This window comes from Lampris incognitus, chromosome 15, assembly GCF_029633865.1.
Source record: "Lampris incognitus isolate fLamInc1 chromosome 15, fLamInc1.hap2, whole genome shotgun sequence".
In the NCBI taxonomy this organism is placed as follows: domain Eukaryota; kingdom Metazoa; phylum Chordata; class Actinopteri; order Lampriformes; family Lampridae; genus Lampris; species Lampris incognitus.
The window spans coordinates 30,042,318-30,062,897 of NC_079225.1; the positions used below are offsets into that span (position 1 = coordinate 30,042,318).

Consider the following 20,580-nt stretch of genomic DNA (forward strand, 5'->3'; position numbering starts at 1 on the left):
CATCCGTGTTGATATTCCTCTCCTCATTAGTCGAGCACTCAACACCACTGATGGTTTTGGAAAAAAACGCTATATATATATATATATATATATATATATGCTGAGTGAGTACCTCAGGAATGGCCTCCCCGATCTGAACCCGAGCAGTGCCTTGTTATTGGACTTCTGTGCGAGTCATGGATTGGCAATAACAAACAAACACCATGTTCGAACATAAGGTAGTTCATAAGTGTACTTGGTACCAGAACACCTTAGGCCGAAGATCGATGATAGACTTTGTGGTCGTATCATCAGATCTGCGGCCGTATGTTTTGGACACTCAGGTGAAGAGAGGAGCAGAGCTGTCAACTGATCACCACCTGGTGGTGAGTTGGATCAGATGGTGGGGAAGGCTGCCGGACAGGCCTGGCAAACCCAAACGTGTAGTGAGGGTGAACTGGGAATGTCTGGTGGAGGCCCCTGTCCGTGAGGTCTTCAACTCCCACCTCTGGAAGAAGTTCTCGTGTATCCCGAGGGAGGCTGGGGACATGGAGTCTGAGTGGGCCATGTTCAAAGCCTCTATTGTAGATGCGACAGGCAGGAGCTGTGGTCAAAAGGGGCAGCAACCCAAGAACCCGCTGGTGGACACCGGTGGTGAGGGAAGCCATCAGGCTGAAGAAGGAGGCCTTTCGGACTTGGTTGGCCCAGGGGTCTCCTGAAGCAGCAGAGGGAGGCCAGAAGGGCTGCTGCTTCGGCAGTCGAGAAAGCAAAAACTCGGATGTGGGAGGAGTTCGGCGAGGCTATGGAGGAGGACTTTCGGTTGGCCTCAAGGAAGTTCTGGCAAACCACCCGGTGACTCAGGAAGGGGAAGCAGGGCTTGACTCAGGCTGTGTTCAGCCGGGGAGGGGAACTGTTGACCCGGACTGGGGATGTTGTCGAGCAGTGGAAAGAACACTTTGAGGAGCTCCTGAACCCGACTAACACGTCCTCAGTGGAGGAGGTAATATCCCTGGCAGAGGCCTCTGAGGTAGTTAAAGAGCTCCTCGGTGGCAAGGCGCCGGGTGTGGATGAGATTCGACCTGAGATGCTGAAGGCTCTGGACATTGTTGGGCGGTCTGGGTTGACATGCCTCTTCAGTGCCACATGGAGGTCGGGGACAGTACCTGTGGAGTGGCAGAGTGGGGTGGTGGTTCCCATAGTCAAAAAGGGTGGGTGTGCTCCAATTATCGGGGCATCACATTGCTCAGCCTCCCTGGGAAAGTCTACTCTAGGGTGCTCGAAAGGAGGCTCCGACCGATTGTTGAACCTCAGATCCAGGAGGAACAATGTGGATTCCGTCCGGGCCGTGGAACAACAGACTAACTCTTTACCCTTGCGGAAGTGCTGAGGCGGGCATGTGAGTTTGACCAGCCAGTCTACATGTGTTTTGTGGACTTGGAGAAGGCTTACGACAGTGTACCCTGGGGCACTCTGTGGGGGGTATTGCGGGAGTATGGGGTACCGGGGCACTTGCTAAAAGCCATCCGGTCCTTGTATAACCAAAGTGAGAGCTGTGTCCGCATTTTTGGCATAAAGTCAAACACGTTTTCGGTGGGTGTCGGACTCCGCCAAGGTTGTCCCTTCGAATTGTAATATTCATGGACAGGATCTCAAGGTGCAGCCAAGGTAAGGAGTGCGTCCATTTCGGGAACCTCAGAATTGCATCTCTGCTCTTCGCAAATGATGTGCTTTTGTGGCTTCATCAGAACGCGACTTCCGGCACGCACTGGGGCAGTTTGCAGCTGAGTGTGAAATGGCCGGGATGAGAGTCAGCACCTCCAAGTCTGAGGCCATGGTTCTCTACCAGAAAATGGTGGATTGCTCCCTCCTCTCTCTCTCTCTCTCTCTCTCTCTCTCTCTCTCTCTCTCTCTCTCTCTCTCTCTCTCTCTCTCTCTCTCTCTCTCTCTCTCTCTCTCTCTCTCTCTCTCTCTCTCTCTCTCTCTCTCTCTCTCTCTCTCTCTCTCTCTCTATCTCTCTCTCTCTATATATATATATATATATATATATAGCGGACTACTGTTATACTAATGAGGGCACTCCTTATTTAAACCTAAAAGCTTTATGGGTACTTTGCATCTATTTTACGCTCACATGCAGGTGCATGCCCAATGCACATACAGCGCAGACTCTCACGGGAACAATTAGCCAAAGACTGCATGCATAGCTTCGTGGAAAGAGACAGAGACCCTTGGCTATGTTATCCTGGCACCGGCACACAAGTTTACATTCCTCCCTGAGTGCTTGGGAGAACTCCATTCAGCATGTGTGTGTCCATTTGTGTGTTAGCTATACACCCCTCTCCTCTTTTCTTCTCCTGTCCATCATCATGCTCTTTAAACCCGGGAAAGAGACGATCACCAGATTACTTTATTTCAATAAAAAAGGGGGAATCTCACACACACACACACACATGCACGCGTGAATCATTAATTTGTCATATCAACAAAAGTACCACCAACTGTAGCTACACAATACGAACACAAACACAGCCTTGTTTTTTCTTTTTTCTTTTGGACTTTCCCCCCTTTTTCTCCCCAACTGTATCCGGCCAATTACCTCACTCCTCTGAGGTGTCCCTGTCACTGCTCCAACCCCTCTGCTGATCCAGGGAGGGCTGCAGACTACCACGTCTCCTCCGATACACGTGGAGTCGCCAGCCACTTCTTTTCACCTGACAGCGAGGAGTTTCACCAGAAGGAGTAGCGCGTGGGAGGATCATGCTATTCGCCCCAGTCCCCCCCTGAACAGGCGCCCCGACCGACCACCCGCAAACATGGCTAATTGTGTCTGTAGGAACGCCTGACTAAGCCGGAGGTAACAGGGATTTGAACCGGCAATCCCTGTGTTGGTAGGCAACAGAATAGACCACTACGCTACCCGGACACACAGCCTTGTTTTAATGACTTATTTATGTCAACCTGAATGACAAGAGGGCAATAACACACTCGGGAACATCTCCACCAACAAACATGTCTTTCCATGCTGAGAGGCGTGGACCAAGAGGCGGAAACACACAGGAAGTGTTTCATGCCGCGTCTCTCCTCTGACCAGCTGGCACACCACGCTTAAGATGGCCAAACAACCGAGATCCCACCGAGTCCCTACTGTTGCTATCACAAATTCAATTTGTCCAGAAATATGTTCCCCTTTTACCAGCAAAACCAGTAAGGGCAGCTCATGCAGAGTATAAGCACACTATGATTGTAATACAACCTTGATATGGTCAAATATTTCTCAAGTATCTGCACTGCTTAAACACAGTGGGGCAGGAGATATAGTGATATTCGGTAAATTAATAATGTTTGAAAATAGGAATAAAAAGACATTAAAAACAAAGGAAATGTACCTGTGATGCTTCATAATCAACTCCAAGCAAGACTTTTTGTCCCTTAAAACAATCCTTGTTAGTCAAGAAAGGGTATTTTGTTTGCTGTTTGCGTTTTTCCAACAGCAGAAAGTGAGGAGAACGTTTGTATATACACTGCTCAAAAAAATAAAGGGAACACCTAAAAACACAATATAGACCTCGATGAATGAAATATTTCAGCTGAAAATCTTTATTTATTAGACAGAGGAATGTGTTTAGAGCAAAATAACCTAAGAATGATCAATGGAAATCAAAATCATTAGCCCATTAAGGTCTGGATTCAGAATCATACTCAAAATCAAAGTGGAAAATGAGAACATAGGCTGATCCAACTTCTGTGGAAATCCTTCAAGACGATTCAAAATGAGGCTCAGCAGTGTGTGTGGCCTCCACGTGCCTGTATGCACTCCCTACAACGTCTGGGCATGCTCCTGATGAGACGACGGATGGTCTCCTGAGGGATCTCCTCCCAGACCTGGATCAGGGCATCGGTCAACTCCTGGACAGTCTGTGGTGCGACATCGCGTTGGCGGATGGTACGAGACATGATGTCCCAGAGGTGCTCGATTGGATTCAGGTCTGGGGAACGTGCAGGCCAGTCCATAGCATCAATGCCCTCGACATACAGGAACTGCTGACACACTCTGGCCACATGAGGATGAGCATTGTCATGCATGAGCAGGAACCCAGGGCCCACTGCACCAGCATATGGTCTGACAATGGGTCTGAGGATCTCATCCCGGTAGCTAATGGCAGTCATGGTACCTCTGGCTAGCACGTAGAGGTCTGTGCGGCCCTCCAAGGATATGCCTCCCCAGACCATCACTGACCCACCGCCAAACCGGTCATGCTGGAGGATGTTGCAGGCAGCAGAACGTTCTCCACAGCGTCTCCAGACTCTCTCACGTCTGTCACATGTGTTCAGTGTGAACCTGCTCTCATCTGTGAAGAGCACAGGGCGCCAATGGCGAATCTGCCAACCAAGATGTTCTCTGGCAAAGGTCAATCGGGCTGCACGGTGTTGGGCTGTGAGCACAGGCCCCAATTGTGGACGTCAGGCCCTCATACCATCCTCATGCATTCTGTTTCTCACTGTTTGAGCAGAAACCTGCACATTAGTGGCCTGTTGAAGGTCGTTTTGTAGGGCTCCGGCAGTGCTCCTCCTGTTCCTCCTTGCACAAAGGACCAGATGGCGGTCCTGCTGCGGGGTTGTTGTCCTCCTGCGGCCCCCTCCACGTCTCCTGGTACCTCCTCCATGCTCTGGACACTGTGCTGGGAGACACATCAAATCTTCTTGCCACAGCACGCATTGATGTGCCATCCTGGATGAGCTGCACTACCTGAGCAGCTTCTGTAGGTTGCAGATACCGCCTCATGCCACCTCTAGTGGTGAGGGCACTAGCAAAATGAAAAACTAACCAAAGATCGGCCAGAAAAGATGAGGACAGGCAAATGGTCTGTGGCCACCACCTGCAAATCCATTCATTTTATAGGGGTTGTCTTGCAAATTGTCTAATTTCCACCTGGTGGAAATTGGACAATTTACCAACAGGTGAAATTGATTCACAAATCAGTGTTGTTTCCTAACTGGACAGGTTGATATCTCAAAAGTGTGATTGACTTGGAGCTACATTGCATTGCTTATGTGTTCCCTTTATTTTTTTGAGCACTGTATATTGATTCATAGGAGAAAATGAAAAGAAGGCTTTTGTGAAAAGATAAGCAATTGAGACTTCTTTGAGTAACTTAATAAAATGCATTTTGACATGCAGCAGTATTATTTAAAAGTGGAGCTCAAGGGGTGTCCGGGTGGCGTAGTGGTCTGTTCCGTTGCCTACCAACACGGGGATCGCCGGTTTGAATCCCTGTATTACCTCCGGCTTGGTTGGGCATCCCTACAAACACAATTGGCCGTATCTGTGGGTGGGAAGCCGGATGTGGGTATGTGTCCTGATCATTGTACTAGCACCTCCTCTGGTCGGTCGGGGTGCAGAACTGGGGGGAATAGCGTGATCCTCCCATGCGCTCATCCCCCTGGTGAAACTCCTCACTGTCAGGTGAAAAGAAGCAGCTGGTGACTCCACATGTATCAGAGGAGGTATGTGGTAGTCAGCAGCGTTCCCCGGATCAACAGTGGGGGTGGAGCAGCGACTGAGACGGCTCAGAAGAGTACAATTGGGGAGAAAAAGGGGGGGGATTAGGATTAGGCCAGGGCTAGGGCTAGGTATGTATCGGGCAGCATGGCTCAGAAGGTAGAGTGGGTTGTATAGTAATCGGAAGGTCACTGGTTCGACCCCGGCTGCTGTGGAGAGCATGTCGAAGTGTCCTTGAGTAGGCATTGAACCTTAACTGCTCCTGATAAGCAGGTTGGCACCTTACATGACAGCCTCTGCCATCAGTGTATGAATGGGTGTGTCAATGGGTGAATGTGAGGAAGCACTTTTGAGTGGTCAGTAGACTAGAAAAGTGCTACACAAATGCAGTCCATTTATGGTTAAGGTAAGGATTAAGGGCTAGGAAATGAATTTAGTCAATGAGGTGTCCCCACAAAAATAGACATATAAAAGAGTGTGTGCGTGTGTGTGTGTGTGTGTGGCTGTTGCTCTGTTGCCTGGCTTAGTGAAAGCCTGCAGGGGACATCTGTGTTGATTAAGATGACATGTGCCCAGCCCACATGCAGATATACAGACGTACAGATACACACTCACTTTTCTCTCTCTCATCTGGCTCCACATACACAAAAAATATGCTAAACAAAAAGAACATTTCTAGAAAATGCTCTGTACTTAATGAAGCCCCACAGAGAGACAGATGGTAGAGACAGGTTTTGTGAGTGTGTGTGTGTGTGTGTGGGGGGCATGTGTGTGCATGCATGCATGTGTATGAGTGTGTGTGTGTGTGTGTGTGTGTGTGTACATGCACCCATACAATTTTAAGTGCAACTCTAGGCTCTAGAGGGAGACCATTATCAATAGGAAGAATGTCAATTTGTCAAATCTTTATTGCTGCTTCTTTTTTATTCAATATATTAGTTGAGAGATGGAAGGGGATTGTTACTGGAAAAGCATATTGATGCGACCAAATGCCTATGTTTTCCAGTTGGTCTTGCTTTCTTTCTTTCTTTCTTTCCATCTTTCTTGCCAGTGTAGCCTTGAGATGCCTAACCAACAGACATAAAGGATGCTTTAAGGACCCCACACATCCTAATAATGCATCAGTTGTCTGTGCTATCTATGCTATCTGTGCCCCGTAGACAGGTCCAGGAGCATTCCCAGGGCTAACTGCAGGAGAATGAGGGCCCATCATGACCACTGAAGGTCAAAGGTTAAAGAGGTGTTCTGTCATCCTCTATACTCAAGGAATTCCTATTGTGTGCCTCTGTGTGTGTCTGTATCTGTGTAAGTGTGGTCTTACATGGGTGTTTCAAACCAAGCAAACTCCCCCTCCACACACACACACACACACACACTGGTAGAGATTGATCATATAATATCCATCCATTATCCAAGCCACTTATCCGAATTCGTGGTCACAGGATGCTGGAACCTATCTCAGCAGTCATTGGGTAGCAGGCGGGGAGACACCCTGGACAAGCCGCCAGGCCATCACAGGGCCGACACAGTCACACCTAGGGATAATTTAGTATGGCCGATTCACCTGACCTACATGATCATATATAATATTCTGGAGAGTATTTCTTGTGGTTTCCATGGGGACTGACAGTCTCATGTTGACATGCAGACACAGGGAAAATCAAACAGCTACCGTTCTGTTGGCTATAACACAAAGCAGAATTTACCAGGGCCAATGTCGGGTTTTATGATCTGACGCAAATTCTTTTTATTCATTACTAATTCCTCATTATTCTGTTTGTGTGGACGTTCCATCATAATCTCAATTTTTAAAGAACACTGCTGCATGTCATAATATATTTTATTAAGTTACTCAAGGAAGTCTCAATTGCTTATCTTTTCACAACAGGCTTTTCATTTTCCCCTATGAATAAAATATATATATATAAACGCTCTCCTCACTTTTTGCTGTTGGAAAAAAAAGCAAACAGCAAACAAAATACCCATTCCTTGACTAACATGGATTGATTTAAGGAAGAAAAAGTCTTGCTTGGGCTTGATTATGAAGCATCACAGGCACATTTTCTTTGTTTTTAATTTCTCTTTTTATTTATTTATTTATTTATTCTAATCCCCCCCCCTCCCCTCTCCTACCAGTTGTACTTGGCCAATTACCCCACTCTTCTGAGCCATCCCGGTCGCTGCTCCACCCATCTGCCGATCCGAGGAGGGCTGCAGACTACCACATGCCTCCTCCGATACAGGGGGACGTAGCACGTGGGAGGATCATGCTATCCCCCCAGTTCCCCCTCCCCCCTGAACAGGCGCCCCGACCGACCAGAGGAGGCGCTAATGCAGCGACAGGACAAATACCCACATCCTCCTTCCCACCCGCAGACACGGCCAATTGTGTTTGTAGGGAAGCCCGACCAAGCCGGAGGTAACATGGGAATTCGAACCGACGACCCCCGTGTTGACAGGCAACGGAATAGACCACTACGCCACCGGGGCACACCTTAATCTCCATTTTTAAATAATACTGCTGCACGTCAAAATACATTTTATTAAGTTACTCGAAGAAGTCTCAGTTGCTACCCGGACACCCCGACCAGGTGAATCTAAGAGAAAGATACGGCCCATTACTGGCATCACTCATCAAATCCATTTAAATCAGGATATAATACGAGCTGAATCGAAGAAATGTCAAGGGAGACATTTTGGGCCTTAACATTATTATTGGGGACATTGGTTGTGTGAAAAAAGGTTGCCAAGCTAATTGCCAGTCAACTCAGGCTTTTGACACCGGGCTGGTGGACAAAAAAATAACAGAAAAAAAAAGAGAAAAAAGGATGTGTGTTGCAATCTCTCTGTTGCTGTGGCCAATCCCACCGCCTCATGAGGACCCAGTGCAGCCCAACAATCATGTTCAGATGTTAAAGATGTTTGGCTGTGTTACACGACACTTAAAGAAGTGTAACACAGCCGGGGCAGCCATGTAAAGGTTAGAGAAGCGGGCTTGTGACCGGAAGGTCGTCGATCCGATTCCTGGACCGGCTGAAAAATGTGGGGGGTGGTGGTGGGGGAGTGAATGTACAACACTGTTCCCTCCCTTAATACCTACGTCTGATTTGCCCTTGAGCAAGGCACTTAACCCAAAGCCAACTGCTCCAGTGGAGCTGCTCAGCGGCCACCAGTGAAGACTGTGGTTGCACTGGGAAGCTCCCAGGTGTGAATGCGCAGCATGGCGTTGTTGAAAAAACCTAAATGTGCTCAGCATACTACCCTGATAAAAAAAAAAGCAAGGACACATGCAAGTTTATACGCCTAGGTCATTTATCCCATAAGTCACATTTGTCCATCCATCCATCCATCCAAACCACTTATTCTGCTCAGGGTCGCGGGGATGCTGGAGCCTATCCCAGCAGTCATTGGGCGACAGGTGGGGAGACACCCTGCACAGACTGCCAGGCCATCACAGGGCACACACACACAGCTAGGGACAATTTAGTACGTCTGATTCACCTGACCTACATGTCTTTGGACTGTGGGAGGAAACCGGAGCACCCGGAGGAAACCCACGCAGGGAGAACATGCAAACTCCACACAGAGGACGACCCCCAAGGCTGGACTACGCCCGGGGCTTGACCCCAGGAGCTTCTTGCTGTGTGGCGACCACACTAACCACTGTGCCACTGTGTCACATTTGTCCATTTACCCCACAGTCATGGTCTGCATCTTAAATGTTACTGCAGGTAACAGTTATTGAATCAGGGCTTGTTGCAACTAATTGAATAAACAGCAAAGCGGTGTCTTGGTGGTTGTAGAGTGACATCATTGCTTCCAGACGTGGACAACTTGATCCGCGGTGCTGATAGATGTGTATTATTATATGAAGTCAGAGTGAGTGGCTGAATAGCAGTAAACTTTATTCCTATTGCACTTCTTTAGACAAAAGTTACAAAATACTTAACAGCGAGTACAAAAACAGAAAAACTAATGGATAAAAACAGGGAGCGCGACACAAGGCAAAAAACCAAAGCAATCAAACGTAGTGTGGAACAACAGATCAACAGAGATTAACCAGAGAGAGAAAAGGCAGTTCAGAGAAGTGCATTTTGAGGGGGAGATTTTGAATTATGAAAGGGATTTTGCCGGTGTGAGAGCCTCTAGCAGGGCAGTTTGAATCCTAGCGGCCCATGGAACAGAGGCCCCATCGCCTTTAGTCTTAAACCTGGACTTCAGAACAGCCAATGGTGTCTTTTAAGATCTTCAGTACCACGACCGAGGGTTTCCAAACCCCAGCTCCGCCAAGGCCAGGCCGGGCTCACAGCGACAGCAGCAGTAAAGTACACACTTAATTCACAGGCAAGCAGGCCCACTGTTATGACCCCCTTTGACGTGTGCTTTGATTTGATTATCCTTTATTCTCCACTGCTTTCAAGCTGTCCTGTCTGCTGAGAGGGAACCTCCTCCCCCGCTGATGCCAGCACGGACAGAGAGGACTAAAAGGATTTCCTGATATGTATTTGTGTGTGAGTGAGTGAGTGAGTGTGTGTGTGTGCGTGTGTTTGTGTACGTGAATACTCAGTGTTTGCCTAGCGAATGTCCTAGCTGTCCTGATTAAGTTAGTGAGAGGAAATGTGGAAGGACACACACACACACACACAAACACACACACACACACACACACACACACACACACACACGCGACAGACTTTCACCGATTGTTAGTGGCCAATATGTTTTGATTTTTTTCCATTGGTCTGATATTGGCATTGGTTTGTATATGCATTGCTGATAAAAGGGCATGTCACTATAAATAATTCAACATAAAAATGCTTGATATTTATTTTATATTATGTAGAAACAGAGAATATTCATAACACATGCACACACGCGTGCGCATATACATACACACACACACACACACACACACACACACACACACAGCATTCCTGTGTGCTGGGTTTGGGGTCCTCAGTGGATGTGATGCAGACACGAGGTCACCACACCGATGCCCCTTAATGAGGAGGATCAATAGGGGGTTCAGGGTCTGTCTAGGGTTTTAGCTCTGACCACTGACATCAGGTCTGAGGCCACCAAACAGACTGCACCGTTCTTTTGTGTTTTCGCACGAGTGTCGGAATACCTGGCTGTCGGTCATTTGCATTAAAGAGGTTAAAAAGTGCCAGTCACGGTTAACACGGTGTCAGCAAAGTTAAAAAGTGTCCACTGACCCAAGTTCCTTATTGTTTTTACCTCATCGAATCTGTCGAAAGAGACGCCTTCCTGCATGAACTCAGGTAGGTGCTTCTGCCAGTTGAACTCATAGGACTTTGTCATGGCTGCTCACAAACCTGAGAGAGAGAGAGAGAGAGAGAGAGAGAGAGAGAGAGAGAGAGAGAGAGAGAGAGAGAGAAATAGTCAGAGCCAGTAAAGGAAAAAAACAGTAACAAGCAGGTGCAAAGACTCATGGGAGTTCCACAGACGGCAAGCCTACTGGCTTGCTGGGAAAGAAAGACATATGCACTCACATATTTTTCATCATCTACACCGGCTCTCTAGAAATAGAAAAACAACAACAACAACAACAACAACAAAAACACCCAGTGCGTTTTCAAATTCCCAATACTACACCATAACTTCATTTTACCCACATTTTTAACTCGGTGGATCAACTGTTAAAGGATTCTTATTGGGGCATTAGGATGTCAACCTGGATGGATATATATATATATATATATGTATGTACCGTGGATATATTTTCTCATCAAATCAGTCAATCCATGAAACCAAGTATTTTCCACGTTTCTCCAAAACTTGGTCTAAACCTGATTGGATGCGCACTCCTCGACTTCAAAATCCAAAAACTTTCATCAACCCCGAGTCACGTGAGACGGCTTCACGTATATCATCACATCAGACGAGCCGACTCGATGGGGTCGTGACAGAAAACCAACGCGGCGGCGTTAACACCTTCCAAATATAGTCTCATTTTGTGACGTCGCCTCAGATGCGTCAGACAGACCAAAGAATGGGAACGGGAACGCGAGGGTGACATTCCACGTATAGGCCTGACGTTCAGTCGCTCAATAAGTCAATACAGAGATACTCTTGAGGTGTGTGTGTGGGGGGGGGGGTTTCTGTGTTTGACAGAGTGCGTAATCTAGACGTCATCTAGTTTTCGGTAAATGCAGTATTGCATCGGTGCGAGGACCGCACGTGACTTTGTGTACGTTGCGTGCACGTGCATATGTGTGTGCATGTCTGAGCCCTGTGAATGGTGTGCAGAGATAGAGATCACACATTGGCAGCAATCTGCAGCTTTTTTCCCCTGGAGGGATGGAGGGGCTCTTGGGTGTTGATAAGTGACATGAGAGAAGAGAAGAGAAGAGAAGAGAAGAGAAGAGAAGAGAAGAGAAGAGAAGAGAAGAGAAGAGAAGAGAAGAGAAGAGAAGAGAAGAGAAGAGAAGAGAAGAGAAGAGAAGAGAAGAGAAGAGAAGAGAAGAAGAAATGGAGATAGGGGGAAAGGAATGAGAGGATAAAAAGTTAAAGTGATGCGAGAGAAAATAAATGCTCGGGTAAAAATATGACAGGGAAGAGAAGAGATGCACACCAAAGGGGGTGGCTGTTGGAGAAAGAAGGAACGGTATGGCCATGACAGGAGGACGGATAAAGAGAGAGAGAGGGAGACAGAAGAATGAAACAGCTGTGTGCGACAGAGCCCAGCTGGAGAGGCAGGCTGAATGGGGGAGGGGGGGGGGCAGAACTAGATGTGGTCGGTCACTGGGTGCAGGGAGGATGTCTGCGTTTGATGTGGGGGTGCACAGATCACAGACCACATAGATGAAAGCTACTTTAAACCGCTGGCTGTCTGGGCTTCCATCCACAGCCGGCGTAACCAGTGGAGAATAAACCTTGCCGTTCAGTTGTCTGTGGGTTTTCACACGGACGACAGACAGAATATACTGTCAGATAACATGCAGAGTCAGCAGGCAGACTCAAAACTGTACAAGACACAAACACCAATATAGTCACACAGCTAACACGATCTAAGGAGTATAAAGACAAGGCATTAATTTCCAACACTGTCAATAAATACAGTCCAAATAACCCAGCTATTGCTTTGAGTCCCAGTAATGTAAGCCCTCTGATCGTAATAGACAGTCCACAACATCTTTTCCTTCAGTTTACCCTTTAGGTGAAAGGAGTTTTCATTTGTCTATCGTTATGTGCTAAAACACGGATTTCTCTTCCTGGAAAAGGCACCAAGTCAAGAGCTGCAACTCTGTGCATGTATTGGCGGGCATCAAGACAAATGTCCAGGAGTAATTTGATTTGAATTTCTCCGCCCATCCATCTAAATGTGGGTGTATGCGCTTTGCAACATTATGGAAAGCAGTTGCATCGTTAGCTGTCCACATCCAGAAACAGTCTTTCCTTTCGAAAACAACGTTTGGAGTCCGTTCCTGTTAGAACGTCAGTTGAATTGACTGCCAGCCCGTTGTTGTTAAATCCCACCCCACTGGCCCCGTTTCTCTTGGAAATACATCCCATCGCAGAAGCTCAGGACGCCCTACATTTGATGTGTGATGTGGTCTTTAAGGCTGAAACTAGACCGGTCACTAAAATACAGCGATAGGTAGACAAAGTTCGGTCCCTGATGAAGTGTCCTCGAGCAAGAGGCTGAATCCCTTCCAGCTTAATGGATGGATGTTATTTTGTAGGAGACTCTGCCCCTGTCAGGAAGGGTAGGAGAAAAGATGAACTCCAGAAATTGTTTAGGTTTCAGAAAAGTCAAATGACAATGAATCTGAAAATCTAGATGATGGAGCTCAATTCCAGCATGTGTGTGTGTGTGTGTGTGTGGTGGGGTGATGGAGCTCTTAACAGCCCATCTCACAGTTCAAAATACACAGTTCTCAATTCCTACTTTAGGTCAATACACACACACACACACACACACACACACACACACACACACACACACACACACACACACACACACACACACACACACACACACACACACACACACACACACACACACACACACACACACACACACACACACACACACTCAAGCAGTCTCACAGTTAGAGGGAGCCAAGCCCATCAAACACAGCACTCCACCATCTGCGGCGTCCAACCGGGGGACCATAACACAGACGCACTCACATCCTGTCAGGGGACCAAAAACACAGAAGCACGCTTCCTGTAGAGATCAAGAACCCACGCCAGGCCGGCAGCCAATAACACAACACACAGAATGGCTTAATAAGGCTGTTCCCTTACAGAATATCTAATAATAGCAAAGCAGTTTTAAAAGAAACATTGAATATTCCTATATATTATTCAGAGTAAATCACAAAGGACTAATCAAGCCTCTCATTTGGATTAACTGGGCTGTGCTGTCCTATCAGATGTTAGCCTAGATCTTTCCTCTCTCAGCAGTCGCCATTAGATAACGCGTTCCTCGGTGGGATGAGATATAGCCAATCACGGTATGGTGTGCCGAGGTGCAGCAAGGCTCCACCGGCGTGCACACCGGGCCTCTGAGCACCTTGGCAAGTGTGTGTGCATGTGAGGAGCTGAGGGAAGCTGAAGGAAGTGAAGCGAAGTCCGAGCCCCCTGTCCAACCCCTGACAATGAGATAATTACGATAGATAGGAGCCCCGTGAGGCACGCTGTTCCCAGCCTGCTCCTCATCTAAAATGGCAGCTAGGGTAGCACCCAGCGGTCCTGCACCTCATAAACTAAAATTAGGCTGCAGCTACACCAGCCAGCCAGCGATGGAGAGGTTGACTGGGGACACACTCATACAGACATGCGTGAACAACACACCTGCAGATGCATCCGACGAGGCTGACACAACAGTGACGCCGTCTTTCATCATTTCGAGTCTGGAAGAGGTAAAGAACAACGGAATAATACACCTTCCACAAAGAAAACGATCCCTTTTAGCAGTTTCTCGCCAAGATACTCTCTCGAAAACCATATGAGAGCGAGAGAAATTTATATATAAAAAAAAAGGGCTTTGGCTCGGATTCATCCATTTCATTACCTCATTACTTTATCTCCACTTTGCTTAAATTTCAACTCACTTGCCCGCTTTCTTTCTCTTGAAATAGAGCTGTGTGTGAGTTCTTTAACATACCATTAAAAACCCTGCAGACCCCAATTCTTTTCAATAAAAAAGCTCCCACAGTAAATGGACAGTTTTAGTGGACACCGGGGACCTATGAGCTTAGTTTAAGGAAATATTTTGTGGTAAAAAGGCTTAAAAAGGCCAAAAAGCGCCAAAACCACTTGATTTTGTTCACGTTGACTTCCAACATCCAAGCATCGTAACCAACTATTCAGTTTCTGAAGCAAACATCGTATTACATCATATTGCATCATCATCGTCATATTGCAATAACTCATCGCTGCTAAGGAGAGGGGCGATTTTGGCTGTTTCCGTTAGGCAAGATCTCATCCATGAATATCCTGTTTTTAGCCTAAATATAGATGGCTGAAAAGAGATCCCTTTGTTGTTTTTGCTCAGCAACACTTATTTTCCCCAAGAGGCAACTCTGTAAATAAAGTGATGCGGCTTGAGGCATTATTTTGCCACATAAAACCGTTTTTTCTTTTATCGAGTCTGACACATGACGTTTGTTGTGTTTGACATATCATGACGAAGCACATTTTAAAAAGCCTTCATTGATAGAATAGCTCACAGTAGATTAATATTTAGGACCTTAAACAGAATACCATCAAATAACTAGACTACTTTGTGCTTGTCAACAAAGTTCAGGTCACCATTCGTTCCAGCCGATGTTTTCTGAACCTGGTTTTTCTGTTCACAGTCTGACGAGACTTAAGAAATTGTGGATTTCTCACTTTTTTCTTATTTTTTTACGATTTACCTTCTGAAACGCCATCTCAGCTTAATTTCCCTCCCTGCTTCCCCTGTTGTTACTTCAAAGGTGAGAAGAAACTGTTTTTTAATCCTTAGTCAGGTGAACTTAAATCTTAGTCAGAAGAGGAGCCAATGATCCGCAGTAGATTGATGGCGTTTTAATGTTTCAAGTGCGAGTTGCCCCTCCCATCCTCCCATCCCTCACATAGCCTCTTCAGTCTCCTGCCATCTGGGAGACAATAACGGAGCCTCCCAGCCTGCCCCACCACACTGGGTAACAGCTTCATCCATCAGGCTGTCAAGATGCTGAACTGTCCCCCCTCTGCCTCCAAAACGTCTGGACTGTACGTAACTCGCCCATCCTCACCCCCTACACGTCCAACAGCACCAGGCTTCACTCAGCACCACCACGCCTGCATTCAGCACCAGCCACTTTGTACAGAGCACCACTCCACAACTGCTGCTACTTACACATTTTATTATCACTTTTTGCACTATATTTGTTACGGTTTTTGTTCTTGATAAGGGCAGCATGGCTCAGGAGGTAGAGCGGGTCATCTGGTAATCGGAAGGTTGCTGGTTCGATCCCCGGCTCCTCCAGAGAGCTTGTCGAAGTGTCCTTGAGCAAGACACTGTACCCCTGACTGCTCCTGATGAGCAGGTTGGCACCTTGCATGGCAGCCTCCACCATCAGAGTATGAATGTGTGTGTGAATGAGTGAATGTGAGACATAAAGTGCTTTGAGTGGTCGGTAGACTACAAAAACGCTATATAAATGCAGTCCATTTACCATTTGATCTTTGCCTTGCAATGCCCCCCCTCCCCGGCTTAACTTATAAATATTTAAATTTTAGTACTTTTTTAGTATTTTTTTCATCCTAGTATTTTTAAACCCTTGTTGTTCCGTTTTAGCACTTGTATATGCCTACACGGTGGTCTGAAAGAAACAGCATTTCGATCCTCTATATGTCCTGTATATACAGCAGAACTGACACAAAAAGTTGACTTTGACTTTTAAAGCTAAGCCTGTTTTGCCTTGTTCGCTGTGTGGTCAATGCATTCCCATCTATGGAGTAAATCCATCAAAAGACTTAAATCCTTAACTACTTCAACTCCCAAGCTATGCCACACAATGTGCTACTTGCCTCGCTACCGTCTTTTTACATTATTGGCTGTGTTTCAGTCAGTACCAACAGCAACCCTTTAACGATTTGACAAAGTCCTCATATATCAACTGTGTGAGGGCAATCACACAGGCAGGTTTAATAAATTGGCCACGACATATGTAAATCCCACTTTATGCTACAGTCAACACCAACAAATGCAAGTAAAAGTAAAGTCTTTGCATAAAAAACAAAACAAACCCCAACAAAAAACCTACATACGTATCCGTGAGCATTCAAGGTGTAAAATGTCCTGCCCTGCCCAAAGCTGATGATCACCATGGGAATACATTAATGTGAATAATTTAGAAGACTTTACAGAATACTCGTTTCAGTTTCTACTTCTGCCAGATGAAGAGAAAAAAAACGGATTTATCTGCAAGTGCAGTCCTATATTTTTTAATCAACTGTGAAAATTGAAAGCATGGCATGAGAGAAAAAAAACCTGAACTGCTTCAAATATTCCTTCCTTTTGTGAGTCATCAAAACATGGGGACTGACAATTTTTGCTATTCCATGAGGCATATATGGAAACACGCCACTTATTATTCCTCAGCTTTACTGATTATTTTTTTTATTATTTCACTGGGACTGACTAAGTGTGAGATTGTCTTTTTCGTAGTGATAGCAATTCAGGCCTTTGGAATTATTCATCATTGCTTTTACAAATTCGGTAAATGACAGAAAATTCTTGGTTAAATGGCTCCATATTCCAAGATGCAAACCCATGCATGCATTTACATTTCATTTACTATCTCCTTAGGACTCAGCAGATACCCTTTCTTAAAGACTTTCACTTCCCAAATTTTTGTGCTTTTCTTTCCTAGAATGGCGAGGGAAGTATCATGAATAATTCATGAGCACGAAAGGCGTTACCCCCCCCCAACTTGTATTCTGACAAATTAAGCACTGTTCAGTATGACTACCTAACCTTAACCTAACCTAAAACACAAACCTAAAATAACTGCTATCTAACCTTAACCCCAAAACCACTTTGATTTAGCTGGGTCATAGATGCCAGATGTTTGCCTAACAACATCAGGCAAAGGGGCTGCCAATGGAAACTAGCCTATTAGCTGACTTGGGTACATTTACATTTGTTTCAGATGTTGACTAATGTAAACTGTCCCTTCCCAAATAAACGTTTAACTAAAAAAAAAAAAAGGCTCTGTGATTGGATGTTTTAGAGCGTCAGCCACTTGTGAATTATTCATCACCCTTCCTTTGCCATCCTAGAGAAAAAATGTCACCAAATTTTCACTTAATAAGCCTGAATTTTAAAATCCAAGGGCTACTTCCAAGCCCACTTAACTTGGGTTTGCTTAAGGTGGGAACCTATGAGGCTATTTCCAGGGTGCTGGAATAAACTCTTTTGCCCATGTTGAGTGCTGCAGTCTTGAATTCAACAAAACATCAGTAGAAGAAGTTTTCTACTTCCTCACCTCAATAACATATCTGCAACTGGACATATTATAGTGGACGTCTCAGGCAATATCATCCAGTTAACTACCTACACTAACTACTGAGATGTTGGTAAATTGTATTTGAAAGTGGAATCAAGAAACGGTTTGTCTGTGTGAGAGCTTGCACTGCAGTAATGACCAGTATGTCCACTATGACTAATGTTTCAACAGACAAGTCCAGTAATTGCTAATGCATTTAAAATAATCATATTCTTTAGGACAGCTGATGATGCATGATGATACAAGTGTGAATATATCGCCTCAGTTATGAGAAACAACACAGTTTTGACTTATTTGACCCCAGTGAGGAAAGATGAAATAGAAAGAGATAATTATCTTCATTCCAGGTACAGAGCTGCCAACCATATTCACAAGAGACTTGTCATCTTTCTTTTCCTATTAAGTGGTCTGAAAGTGCAGGCTTAGGTCACATTACTGTAACCTACTGTGACTCAGAATATCATTTTCACCTCTAAGGCTGTATGCCGCGTGCATAAAATAGTAGGGCCACCTGCTCTTTTTATGAAAAAAAAAAACTGGCCGGGGGACTTTAGGTGAAACTAATCAACTCTTAAAAAATCCACATGTAAAATGAAGGGAACACGTAGGTTGGGGGAAGGACCAAAGGTTTATAAGATGAATTTTTAAGCCTAAAGAAAAATGAAAAATTGATTATGCGTAAGAGGGTTCAACTTAATATTGATGTTCCACATATTTTGTGTGGTATGCCATTAGGTTGGGTTCTGTTACACCTTGTAAGTACTGATATAACATACAGGAGAGGGACTTAGTCATTTTTCCCTTCCTTTACACAGATGTAGGCTGCTATTGCAATTTGCACTATTTATGGACAAGTGATGAGTTACTTCATTCATTCATTATCCAAGCCACTTATCCAAATCAGGGTTGTGATGATGATGATGATGTGATGATGAGTTACTTAATTGAGTGATATTGGTCATTTTTGTGACTTAAATATTCAAATTGTTCTGTATAGTTGTGTGCTCTTTGGATGATTTAGCACTTCTACAACACTGGAATACAAAATAACATCCAGCCATCCATTACCTAAAACGCTTATCCTGCTTTCAGGGTTGCGGGGATGCTACCGCCTATCCCAGCAGTCGTTGGGTGGCGGGCAGGGAGACACCCTGGACAGGCCGTCAGGCCATCACAGGACTGACTCTCACACACACATTCACACCTAGGGACAATTTCATACAGCCAATTCACCTGATCTACATGTCTTTGGACTGTGAGAGGAAACCGGAGCACCCGGAGGAAACCCACACACACACGGGGAGAACACGCAAACTCCACACAGAGGACGACCCGGGATGAACTCCAAGGTTGGACTACCCCGGGGGTTGAACCCAGGATCTTCTTGCTGTGAGGCGACCGCGCTAACCACTGACGCCACCCACAAAATAACATCTTCTTGGAAAATATTCATGGCAACAGTCCCTTTCAGTCCACCCATGTGTCTGTTCTACATTGATTAGTGTATCTGTACCATTAGACATGTAGCTACAGTAGGACTTCCTTTATCTTTGCAACTGATCTCCTCTCCAGCCTTTATCTAATGCACTTGACTCCATAAAAACAACAGATTATATTCAATTTAACCTTGCTTCGAAACACCATAATAACCAAGCAATACAAGAGAAAGTAAGAGCGTCAAAGTCAAATGTGGCAGAGCATGATTTTATTATTTGTACTTGCACTGGGAGCTGGTTCTTAAGGGTACAATTAGCCTAGATTGTTAAACTGTAAAACTTTTATGACAACACATTCTTCATGTATTGATGACTCTTGCCAACATGAAGATATATAGCTACATCATTTTCCATGCTACTGCAATATGAAAAGGACAGCCAACAGAAAATCTGCTACCAGAACATTGATTGAAAAACAATGAAAAGCGAATCAAAATATCTCCTTATGTTTCAGAGGTCATTGAATAATGTGAAAAGCTGTTGCATTTCAAAGGATAGGCTTTGTATATAGACGTTTCCTTTCTGTCTGCATGATTGAGACCTTATCATCAAGGACGTCGATTGTAAATCCCCAGTCTCGAGGCTGCAACATTGTCAAATCAGTATTTCATTGCATAAAAATGAGGGAAAATAAACTCCTATAGTGTAGAGGGTAGAAAAAAAATTCAAGTCAATGTGGCCATGTTAATTCCGGCTGAAGGCTCCGAATCCGGGTTCCTAATCTGTTCTTTATATTTAACAAGTGCCAGCATGCTCTCTTCATTTTCTAGCATAATATTTATCTTGTCTAGCAGCTATAAGAATACTGAAATGAAGGCAAATAACAAACATAGGCCTCATCCTTCTGCATATAGGCGATTCCTCATAACTGACTTCACTAGGTTAACAAGCCACTGTCAAACACTAGTTAGAAGCAGCGTATACCATAAATACAATGGGGTTTTCTCCCCAATTGTATCCGGCCAATTCCCCCTCTCTTCCGAGCTGTCCCAGTCGCTGCTCAACCCCCTCTGCCGATGAGGGGAGGGCTGCAGACTACCACATGCCTCCTCTGATACATGTGGAGTCGCCAGCCGCTTCTTTTCACCTGACAGTG

General features: G+C 45.4%; 1 protein-coding gene across 1 annotated transcript in view; it reads right to left on the reverse strand.

The window, feature by feature from the left end:
- LOC130125229 (1-phosphatidylinositol 4,5-bisphosphate phosphodiesterase beta-4-like) overlaps positions 1 to 20,580 on the reverse strand; it is a 109,462-nt gene that overhangs the window by 52,731 nt on the left and 36,151 nt on the right. Inside the window, exon 4 of the mRNA XM_056294737.1 lies at positions 10,718 to 10,815. Coding sequence (XP_056150712.1) covers positions 10,718 to 10,801 — 84 coding nt within the window. The 5' untranslated portion in view covers positions 10,802 to 10,815. The remainder of the gene's footprint in view (positions 1 to 10,717; positions 10,816 to 20,580) is intronic.